This window comes from Mastomys coucha, unplaced genomic scaffold (assembly GCF_008632895.1).
Source record: "Mastomys coucha isolate ucsf_1 unplaced genomic scaffold, UCSF_Mcou_1 pScaffold3, whole genome shotgun sequence".
Lineage (NCBI taxonomy): Eukaryota > Metazoa > Chordata > Mammalia > Rodentia > Muridae > Mastomys > Mastomys coucha.
The window spans coordinates 8576447-8587965 of NW_022196909.1; the positions used below are offsets into that span (position 1 = coordinate 8576447).

General features: G+C 46.8%; 1 protein-coding gene across 5 annotated transcripts in view; it reads right to left on the minus strand.

The window, feature by feature from the left end:
- Nucleotides 1-11519, minus strand: part of Afg1l (AFG1 like ATPase) — a 178786-nt gene that overhangs the window by 149393 nt on the left and 17874 nt on the right. For 4 of the 5 annotated variants that reach the window (XM_031346891.1, XM_031346890.1, XM_031346888.1 and 1 more), the window contains exon 2: nucleotides 3756-3979. Coding sequence is in view for 3 of the 5 variants with exons in the window: in XM_031346890.1 (XP_031202750.1) it covers nucleotides 3756-3979 (224 nt within the window). In the remaining 2 variants the exon portion in view is untranslated. Of the gene's footprint in view, nucleotides 1-3755; nucleotides 3980-11519 lie in introns of those variants that run through there. The other variant, XM_031346892.1, reaches the window with a different exon arrangement.

Consider the following 11519-nt stretch of genomic DNA (forward strand, 5'->3'; position numbering starts at 1 on the left):
AGAGGAGAGGAGAGGAGAGGAGAGGAGAGGAGAGGAGAGGAGAAAAACATGGTTTTGCCATGCATGGCTGGCTTGTCCCTGTGATTGTAAACTTTACCCTCAGAGTATAAATTATCCAAGACTCTGAATAAAATTGGCTACTGCATGAGACTTTAGTCCACCTCACCTTTAGGCCCCATTCTCCCAGAAAATGATTAAGGAAGACAACCATTGACCTGGATCTTCCATATATGTGCCCACAAACCTTCACACACGTAGAACATGAGGGAAAGGAACAGTGGGATCAGTGCGAGCTATCTCTGAACACCTGTGTTCTATGGATCATGAGAAAAGTCAGGGATAAGTCTGTCTGTCTTGGTTTTTTTTTCCATTGTTGTTTTGGGTTTAACTGTTGTTGAGACAACATCTCATATAGCAGGCAGTCTAAAACTTGCTACATGGGACAGACTGGTCTAAAACAGGCACAGTTCCTTCTGCCTCTGCCTTTCGAATGCTGGGAATTCCACATGTATGGCACGATGTCCATTTTTTAGCTGGTTTTGTCCTATCATGACATTGCTGAGGCGGGCTAACTTTTTGTAGATGTCTATTTTGCTCAATTTTGAAGGCTGCACATCAAAACTGCACAGTGCTAGCTCAATTGAAAGCAGGTATGGTTGTCTCTCGTAGCGAATGACATCATCCCAGATCCATATGAGCGGCACAGGGGTATGGCTGTCTCTCGTGGTCAATGACATCATCCCAGACGCACAGGAGAGGCACGGGTTACATTGGGAATGCTACAGCAGAGGGTGTGGCCTAGTTAGAAGAGCACTTGCTTAGCATGCTTAGGATCAGAATTCTATGCCCAACAATAGATAACCAGGCACAAAAGGAAGAAGAGGATCAGAGGTAAGCGCAGGGTTATCCTCAAACACATACTGAGTTCAAGGCCAGCCTGTGCTAAGACCTGAGGTGGAGGACAAGGCTTAGCTGCTGAAGTACTTCTTGCAGAAGCCTGAGACCCTGAGCTCAGAATCCTACCACCCACATAGAAGGCAAGATACAGCAGTGCATACCTCTAATTCTAGCACTGGGGTAGTAGAAGCATGTGGATCCTCGCTGGCTAGCCAATCTAACCAATCAGAGAGCTCCATATTCAGTGAGCAACACTGTCTCACAAATAGGGTGGAGGGCCGGCAAGATAGGTCGGTAGGTGAAGGTGCTTGCTGCCAATTCTGATAACCCAGAGTCCAGAACAGAAGGAAACGAATGCCTCCGGTAGCGAGAATTTTGGTTTCTTTAAAATTCCAGTGATATGACATGAACATGTTTTTAGTTTTGGGAGATGGGGCTGCTTCAGTTTGCCCACAGCCAATAACCATGATTGCTTCCTGCTCTAGGAGGAGCATGATTTTTGCCAGTTGCATAGAGTTTAACTCTGGGGACTTTGGAGAGGAAAAAGGTGGGGAGGAAAGTAATAGAGGAAGATAAGGAAAGTTCAGATTTGACCTTCTGCCTGGACACTCACAGATACACATACACACAGACACCCATGGATACACACACACACACACACACACACACACACACACACACACACGGACACACGGACACACACGGACACACAGACATTCACAGACATACACATAGACACTCACACACAGACACACACACACTTCATGTGTAAGAGGGTGCCCACTGGCCAGAAAAGGATCCCTTAAAGCTGGAGTTACAGGTGGTTGTGAGCTCCTACGTGGGACCTCTAGAAAAGCAACAAGTGTTCATAACCACTGAGCCATCTCTCCAGCCCCTCATTTAAGATTTATTTATTTATTTTATGTATATGAGTACACTGTAGTGGTCTTCAGACACACCAGAAGAGGGCATCAGATCCTATGTGGTTGCTGGGATTTGAACTCAGGACCTCTGAAAAAGCAGTCAGTGCTCTTAACCTCTGAGCCATCTCTCTAGCATCAAAGGAAGACTATATTCTTTTTTTTTTTTAATGATTTACTTATTTTTATTTCATGTAGTTACAGGTGTGAGCTGCCATGTGGGTTTTGGGAATTGAACCCGGGTCCTCTGGAAGAGCAGCCAGTGCTCTTAACCGCTGAGCCACCTTAGGTTTTTCATCAGAGTTTTAAATAAACTAATAATGCTGAGTGTCACATGGGGCCTCCTTTCCTAAAGCCCTTACAAGGAAGGAACGGTTGGGTGGGAGAATGGTGGCCAATCAGTTAGGGAAAACTAGTGACTCGGGTGTACAGCTCCTGTTACTACTGAAGTGACTTCCTTTGACGATGAGGCATGGTTTTCTTACTGAGCTGAATTTCAGCTAAAGCTCAAAGCAGAGGAAAACAGGAGGCCAGTGCTCCATCCACTCCCAGAAGCTCACATCCACATGTGGATTATTTTAAAAGAAAAAACAGGCAGCCCTGGCCAGGGTGGCGTGTGCCTCGGACTCAGCTGTTAGAGTGCCTATCGAGCATGTGCGAAGTCCCAAGTTTAGTCCCCCAGTACCACCAGAAGGAAAAAAACCTGAGAAAGAGTTTGAAGCCAGCATGGTCTACACAGCAAGATCCTATTAATTAATTAACCAACCGATTAATAAGAAATAAAAAGCCAAAGGGGGAATTGGTAAGAGTAGTCAAGGCAGAAAGTTGGTGGCCGGGAAGAGTTGGAGGAGGAACATCCGAAGGTTAGGGTTGAGTTAAGAGGAGAGCTCCCTCCCTCCTGGGGTGAATGAGGAATTTCACAGGCAGCTACCACAGCAGGGTGGGTTAGAGCTCTGGGAGAGCCTGGCTTGAGTCCTCAGAAATATAATGGGACACAGGACAAAATCAATTTGGTGCCTACTTGGCGCCCTTAGAAGTCAAGGCTGGGGATTAGAAAGGGGCTCAGCGATTAAGAGCACTGGCCACTCTTACAGAGGACCCCGGTTCGGTTCCCAGCACCCACACAGCTGCTTACAGGCATCTGTAACCCCGACTGTTGGGAACCTGACTCCCTCTTCTGATCTCCACAGGCATGTGGTGCAGTGACACACATGCAGGCAAAAGACTTGCGCGCATTTAATTTATTTTCTTTTTTAAGAAAAAGGTGGAAGAGGAGGGAAAGAAGAAACCCAGGGTAACTAGAGGACTCCAGGCAACAGGGTTGTGGGACAAACCCTTAATGTTCCCTGTGGCCTCGGTGGACCCAGGAAGAGTGAGCCAGAGAGAGCATATGGAAAGGACCAAAACTAGCTGAGTGCAGCGCCAGGCGGTCTCAGCCGGTGGCAGGTGTTTTCTCAGTCACAAGAAGGCAGTCAAACAAAGGGACACCCCGAGAGTGGGCGCCGTGGGGGCTTTCACAACCCCCCACGGCGCCCCTTAACCAAGTGCTAGCGGCCACACCCCGCAAGGCCGTTCACCATACTTTGTCCTTTCTTCTGACCCACAGAAGTGTAGCAAAGCAAAGGAGGCGGGGAGAAGTGGTTAACACACACACACACACACACCACCTCCCCACCCCTGCCATCTGCCAGGATGAGGCTTGAGGACCAGGACATGGGTGGCGATGGGGTGGGGACGGGATGGGGATGGAGGGGGTCGCATAGAGGCTTCACTTAGCCAGGGATACAGGATCTGATAATTATGGAGTTGCTTGGGTAGGCGAAGGTAAGAGAAAGCTAAGGAACAGAGATCCAGCCCACCCTGGGGAAAACCTTCATGTGGTTTCAGGGCTGTCTCCCCCTAGCGCCGAATCTACTTTAGAAAATGCAAGAACCTCACCTTGGAAAAGAGCCCTCCTTTCCCTATGCTGTATCCTTTCAGGTCCTCCTGTAACTTCTGCAGACACTGGACCACTCTTCTTTGATGTTCATCATCCCTCAGCTCCTGAGATTTGATCAGAAAGTCGTAGTGGTCCAGAGGCCCATGGCAAACGGCCAAAGCTTTCGAGTGGGCCTCGGAAGCGGCTGTTGGGCGTCCACCCTCGGAGGTCTGGACTGTGTAGGCTATAAACAAAAACATGCACATTTTTAGACCTCATTCGTTCATTTAGACAAGGTCTTGAGTAAGCTGCTGAACTCCCTACATAGCTGAGGATAGCTTTGACCTTCTGATGCTCCTGCCTTCATCTCCTGAGTGGGTGGACGACTCGGGACTCGTCCCTGGTTCTTATTAAGAGTTCCTAAAAAGGATCGCCTCAGAATTCCATGAGAAGGGGATGGGGAGATGACCTGGTGGTAAGATTGCTGAGCAAAGCTCCGTTCCCAGGTTCCCAGCACTCAAGTAGAGTGAATACATCACAACTCGTAACTCTTTATCTCCAGAAAGAAATAAAGTCTGACGCCCTCCTCTGGCCTCCGAGGTACTGCACTCAAGTGACTCAACCCACACAGTTATACACATAGACACATAATTTTTCTAAAATGTTAAAGGGAGCAGAAGTAGCTCAGCAGTTAAGAGAAGTAACTTCTCTTTCACAGGGTCAGTTTCCAGCATCCACATCAGACAGCTCTCAGCGATCTGTAACTCAGGAAATCCAAGATCCTCTGACACACACATGGTACATATAAACTAAAGCAAGCATACACATACATGAAAACATATTACATACACATATACATACACATACATGAAAACAAATTAAACTTTTTACTTTAAAAATTCCCTGAGTGGCACTTACCACTAAACCTGATGATGTGTTTCTAATCCCTAGAACCTGCTCAGCAGGTGGAGAGAGAGAACCCATTTTCACAGGCTGTCCTCTGATCTGACCTCCACACATGTACCTGGAACTAACTCTGTAGACCAGGGAGGCTGTGAACTGAGAAATCGCCTGCCTCTGCCTCTCTGCCTCTCTGCCTCTCTGCCTCTGCCTCTGCCTCTGCCTCTGCCTCTGCCTCTGCCTCTGCTTCTCTACTACTGGATAAAAACACTGGTCATATCCCACTCACTCTCGGCCTAGGATAACAGGCCTTGACAGGATGGCCTCTGACAAGGCCCAGGACTTACCAAACTCAGCAGCAACAACTTGGGCTTCCTATCCCTGTCTACGTGTGTAAAATGTTTAACCTCTAAAGGTTGTGCATAGGAAGGCCTGGAGACAAAGCACACTGTGTCGCTCCCAGCTTTGCGAAGCTCAGCACGCCTTACTGCTTGTCTTATTCCTCAACAATTACTTAGTACTATGTACATTCTTCTCGTTTCAAAAAAGAAATTGAAGGTGAACTGAGGAAGAGGCGTTTGCTCAGCCAGTCAGCAGGCTGCAAGATGCTCAAGGCTGGGATTGGCCCGCCTAGCCCTGGAGAGCAGCTGTATAAACTGCAATACAAAAGACTTCTCCAAAGCTGCACTAAATTAAATCTGTTACTACATCAGTATACACAAATTATGTGATGCTGCTACCATATTATTTTGATTTGTATTAATTTGTCTTATTGTACTCCAAATGGACAGTGGGAAAAAGCCTTCTGAAGTTCCATGCACTAATCTACAAACAAAGATGGAAGATTTTAGAAGCCCAAAGTCCAAGTTGTTCTTTGGAACACCTCAATGTTGTATCTTATGTCAGTGCTTTCTGCAAACCAAGTTTCTAGAGGATTCTGCTCTACACCATAGCCCACTGGCTATGCAACTTAGTCAGGGCTGGATGGAGTGGTTCATGTCTGTCACCCCAGCTACATTACATGGTGGGTCGGTGTGGTATGTGCACATGAGTGTGTGTGTGTGCATGCACGTGCACGTGTGTGTGCAGAGACAGAGGGAGAGATGATTAGAACTAGGTACCACTGAAGGCTGAGTAAACTTCCAGAGACCAGGTACTTAAGAACAGCAGCAGCCCAGCAGCAACCACTAACCTTTGTGAGTATTTTCCACAGACCACGTCATTTGATCTTCACCACCATCCCACCAGGTAGATGCTATAGAGGCCGCTCTGGCAAGGGACCACATCCAAAGACCTAGGTCTGTGTGATCTGGCTGGAATGCAGGCATGCCCTTAGCGCACATCTTTAATCCCTCTGGCTGGAATCCTTTATTACACACCTTTACTTCCAAACAGTTACATCTAATTGAGGGACAGACAAAGCGGTGAATCAGAGAAAGATGTGACAGAGTGAGTCAGAGATAGGCTATGCCCAACTCTCACGAGAGCTATTTAAAAGCAGCTCTGGAATCGAGAGTCAGTTGAGAAGCAGAGCAGCTCATGAGTGGCAGGTCAGTTCAGGAAGTTCAAAGGCAGTTTTTTTTTTTGTTTTGGTTTTGGTTTGGTTTTTTTGGTTTTGTTCTTGTTTATTTTGAGACAGGGTTTCTCTGTATAGCCCTGGTTGTCCTGGAACTCACTTTGTAGACCAGACTGGCCTCGAACTCAGCAATCTGCCTGCCTCTGCCTCCCAAGTGCTGGGATTAAAGGTGTGCACCACCACTGTCCAGCTTCAAAGGCAGTTTTTACTGAAAAGGTTGTGCAGAGACAGACTGCAGAGAGAACAAGCTACACACAGGTGAAGACAGAAGGGGCCAGAAGATTAAAACAGATTGCTAAAGTTAATTTGAGGCCATGCAATTCAGTGAGAAGCCAAGAGAAGCCAGATTGAATCAGCAGCTTGGAGAGGAGTTTGGGCCAGAAGAGCTGAATTGAACCAGCCAGCCAGAGTTCAGAAAGAGCTAGAAAAGGTGAGCTATTCAGCGTAAGCCTCCAGGATGTCAACTACATCTGGAAAATAAAAGTCACTTCTACAAGATATATTATCCCAGACTCAAAGATAAGGGAACTGCTGGAGGGTCAAGGTGGCACAGGCTATAATCTCAGCACTTAGTAGCAAGAGGAACAGGAATTCAAGATCACCCTCAGCTACATAACATGTTCAAAGCTAACCTGGACTGCATTAATCCTTGTCTCAGAAAACAAAACAATGGAGGAAACAGATGCACAAAGAGCTTAGTAACTGGTCCACATTCCCAGGTCAGGACACGGCATGGAGAGCATGTCTCAGGGGTGTGAAGGGAGGTGTGATGCTAAGGAAAGGAGCTCAGGCTCCAGTGAGCTTCATCATGTGACTCCATGAACACTCTGGGTCTCAATCATAGAACTGTCATTTCCCTGGCAGACAGCCTCTGATCACCTCCCTCCCCAGTGATGCTCACGGTGACGTCAGACCTCTTCAGAAGGAGGCCAGGTCAAGAGTTCATTCTCTTATGTCTTTAAGTCAGGATATCTGAACTGCTATGGCAATTCAAGAACATGAAAGGAAACATGGCTGACCCATCCAAGGCGATCATAATCCACACATGTGTCATGAAGTACAACTGTTCTGGCTGGATTGGTAACAACAAAGGATTCACGGGGTTTGTGGATTGTGAAAAGGTTTTTATATGGATGGATTCATTCTCTCTATAGATCTTTAGACAAAATGGTAAACAAAAAAGTCAAATAGGGAGAGATGGCTCAGTGGTTAAAAGCACCACCTGCTCTTCCAAAGGAGCCAGGTTCAATTCCCAACTCCCACATGGCAGCCCACAGCTATCTGTAACTCCGGCTCTGGGGAATATAGTTCTCTTGTCTGACCTCCACAGGGAGCAAGCATGCATTGGGTGTGCACAGACACAGATGTAGGCAGACTATCCACACCATAAATAAAGAAACCTTAAAACAAAAACATAAACAAAAAATGAAAATTCAACAGGAAATAAGAATTTTCTTTTAAGAAATGTTGAAAATTTGTTCCAATCTTGAGGTTTTAGCTAGTGAATATTAATAGTCACAGCTATCTGGAAACCTGAGATACAACCAGAAGACAGGCAGGTCTCTGTGAGTTCAAAGCCAGCCTGGTCTACACAGTGAGCTCTAGGCCACCAACCAGGGCTACACAGCACATAATAAGACCCCATCTCCCTGCCCCTCTCCAATCAAAACCAAGAATAAGAAGAAAGTAAACAAAAATGTATAACCTAAAACACTAAAGATAAGCAAGCTATCACATGTCTATTTCCAAATTAAAGAAAACCTTTTTTTTTTTTAAACTCCAGAACACTCCACAACAGGTACATATCCAGAAATAGTTAACAGAATTTGTGACTAGTCTGTCTATTTTCAAGCCAGGCATCAGTCTATATAATCCCAGTACTTAGGTGTGTATGTGTGGTGTGTCTATGTGTGTGTGTGCGGGTATCTGTGTGTTGAGTGTGAGCATGAGTGTGCCCTATCACACACCAGGTCAGAGGACAACTTCCATGAGTCAAGTCCTTGCTCCCACCTCCCTGGGGCACAGCCTCTGGGTTCTGTGGCTGTGCTGTATGTTCCAGGCCTGCTTCCTCCTGGCTTCACCTCCCACTGCAAGGCAGGTATCCTGGGGTTGCAGGCACATGCCCCCACATAAGATTTTTAGAAGATTTCCAGGAATCAAACTCGTGTGCTCAGTCTTGTGTGGCTAACTCTTTTACCTACTGATTCATTCCCTGAGACTTCAGTCCTAATGGAATGGCTGAGGGTTCAAGGCTAGCCTGGGCTACAGAGTGAAATCCTGTCTCAAAGAGAAAGGGGAGGAGACTCTGCCTGACCAGGCTCTGGGCTCGATCCCCAACAGTGATATAAAGAATTTTAATGATTTTTTTTCAAAAAGAACATGTCCGATGCAACTCTGATGGGTAAAAGGAAGGGAAACTAGCATTAACAGTCACTGCTAAAGCCATGAAACTGCATTTCTTTTTATTATCTGACTTTTCGAAACAAACGAATAACAACAACAACAAAACTGGAGGAGGCAGTTTCTCCTCACAGGAGGAAAACACTAAAATAACTCAAAAGAGTAGTGTGAGGGTTTGTCTATGCTCTGCCCAGGGAGTGGCACGATTAGGAGGTGTGGCTCTGTTGGAGTGGGCGCAGCCCTGTTAGAGTGGGTATGTCACTGTGGATGTGGGCTTTAAGACCCTCATCCTAGCTGCCTGGAAGCCAGTCTTTCACTAGCAGCCTTCAGATGAAGATGTAGAACTCTCAGCTCCTCCTGCGCCATGCCTGCCTGGATGCTGCCATGTTCCCATCATGATGATGATGGACTGAACTTCTGAACCTGTAAGTCAGCCCCAATTAACTGTTGTCCTTCTAAAAGTCGCCTTGGTCATGGTGTGTGTTCACAGCAGTAAAACCCTGACTAAGACAGGCAGGAAAGCAGAAGGCTAGCCAGGATGTAGAGGGAAAGTGTGGGAAGCCCATGGGGCCAGCACCTCATTAAAGCCACCTAGACGGACAGCAGGCTGGCTCAGGTTTGTCATGGCCAGGCCACAGCCAGGCAACCGAGACTCTAATGCAAACCTCTCTCGGGCTCTCCTCCTTAAGCTTCCTGGTCACTCAGTACCTGGCTCTGTGTCTCCATGCTGGAATTCTGACCTCTAACATCACCATGCTGGCAAAACTCTTCCCACCTGGCCAGAGCAGCGGTGCTGTCAACTAAGTGCCCAGAGTCAAAGGGTCAGAGAGAAGTCCTCTTGTGTGAGTCTACAAAGTCAAAGGGTCAGAGAGAGAGTCCTCTTGTGTGAGTCTACAAGCCCTTGTCATTCACATAGCTGACTTGAAAGAATTTGAGGGAGCTGAGTGTTGGTGGCGCACGCCTTTAATCCCAGCACTTTAATCCCAGACACAGAATGTGGAACACATCTCTCATCCCAACACTAGAGAGGCTGAGGCAGGGGGATTGCCACAATTTTGAGACCAACCTGGGCAGCAAGACTCTGTTGCAAGAGCAAAAAAGACTTAGCTGGATATGGTAGCACCTTGTGTTGTCTCAGCCTCTCAGCTGTAGAAGCAGAACTGCAAGAACCTGTCTCAAGGAACTCCTTAATTGTCTGTAGAAGAATCGAACAAAAACCAAAGCCCATTAGACAGAAGAATTTATTTAGCAGTAAAGAACTGGAGAAATGCATCGTCTACAAAGCTCTGTGCACCACACAACACTGCAAATGCCATTCACGCTGAGCTAAATGGCCTCCTGTAACTGCACTCTCTGAAAAGCACAGACTGGGACAAAGACTCTAGCAAAACACTGCTGTGCAGCGAGAAGGACCGAGCTGTGAGATCACAGAGCCAAAGATAGCAGCCTAGGTCAGGAAGTTAAGGAAGCAGTGAGAGGGAACGATACTTCCATTGAGATCAAAAGGACAAAGAATTCAGCCAGGGGAAGGAAGGGAGGCGGCGGGACACAGGCAGTCAGGCAGGCCAGGAGGCTCAGGAACTCGGGTGTGGACATACTCTCAGACCCAGTTCAGTACGGCTCTGGAATCAAGTGGAAGGAAGTGCCAGGGACTACAAAGTGGGATTCTATCTCAGAAAATGAAAAAAAAAAAAAAAAAAAGTCTAAGTAATGATAGTAATCAATATGCAAGGTCTTTATGAAAAACATAGAAAATCTTTCACAAAGGCATAAACAAAATACAAGAAAAGAAGCATGTTAGCGCAGGGCAGTGGTGGTGCACGCCTTTAATCCCAGGGCTAGGGAGGCAGAGGGAGGCTGAAAGTTCGAGGCCAGCCTGGTCTACACAGTGAGTTCCAGGACAGCCAGGGCTACACAGAGAAACCCTGTCTTGAAAAAAAAAAAAAAAAAAAAAAAAAAAAGGAACGATAAAATGTTATAAATTACCGATTATTCCTAAATCTTTTCCCCAAATCCTAACCTAAAGTCCTTAGAAAATAACGGAGGGGCTGTGGAGACGGCTCCAGACAGCCGAGCTTGAGGCCTTCAGTCAGGGTCCCCAGCAGCCACCAACAGTACAGACCGTAACCCCAGCCCAGGGAGGAACTGACCCTAGAACTCACTGACCACAGTCTAGCCAATCCATGAGCTCCAGGTTCAGTGAGAGATCCTGTCTGGAAAAACAAGGGAGAGCTGAAAGGGAAACAGGCCAGAGCCTGGCCTCCCCTCAGGGAACAGGCACGTGCTACTAAACACCCAGAAAATAAAACGCTAAAGAGCTCCTGACTACCAAAGGTGGAGATAAACTTGAAATGCTCCAATAGAGAGGCCCATTGCTCTGCACTTAGGAGGGGGAGGCAGCTAGAGGACAGTGTTCAAGGTCATCACCAGCTACCAGCTAGAGTTCGAAGGCAGCTTTAGTGCCACCCTGTCTCCTCATCAAAACAAAACAAAATAAACAAAAACAGTGAAAGAGCCATGGCTGGGACAGATATTCTGGAGAGAAATGGAATAAACCAATCTTTTGAATTTTTTAAACTAAAAATTAGATGACAACTTTTGGCAGTCCCATCTGCCCTTTCACCCTGTGAGTCCCGGAGATAACTAAGGTCACTGGGCTTGGGGTAGGCACCTCTACCCACCATACAGCTCACCACTGTTCTGTTGGTTTGTTTGTCTGTTTGGGTTTTTTGTTTTTATCACTTTGTAACCACACATTTGTCATTCATTTTAGAGGAGATCCCATCTCTGTATAATTCACTGTTTACCAAGTATCCACAGTGCACAGGAGAGGCAGAACATACATGAGAAGCACGGTCATACTACACACCAAAATACTGCACAGGAGAGGCAGAACGTACATGAGAAG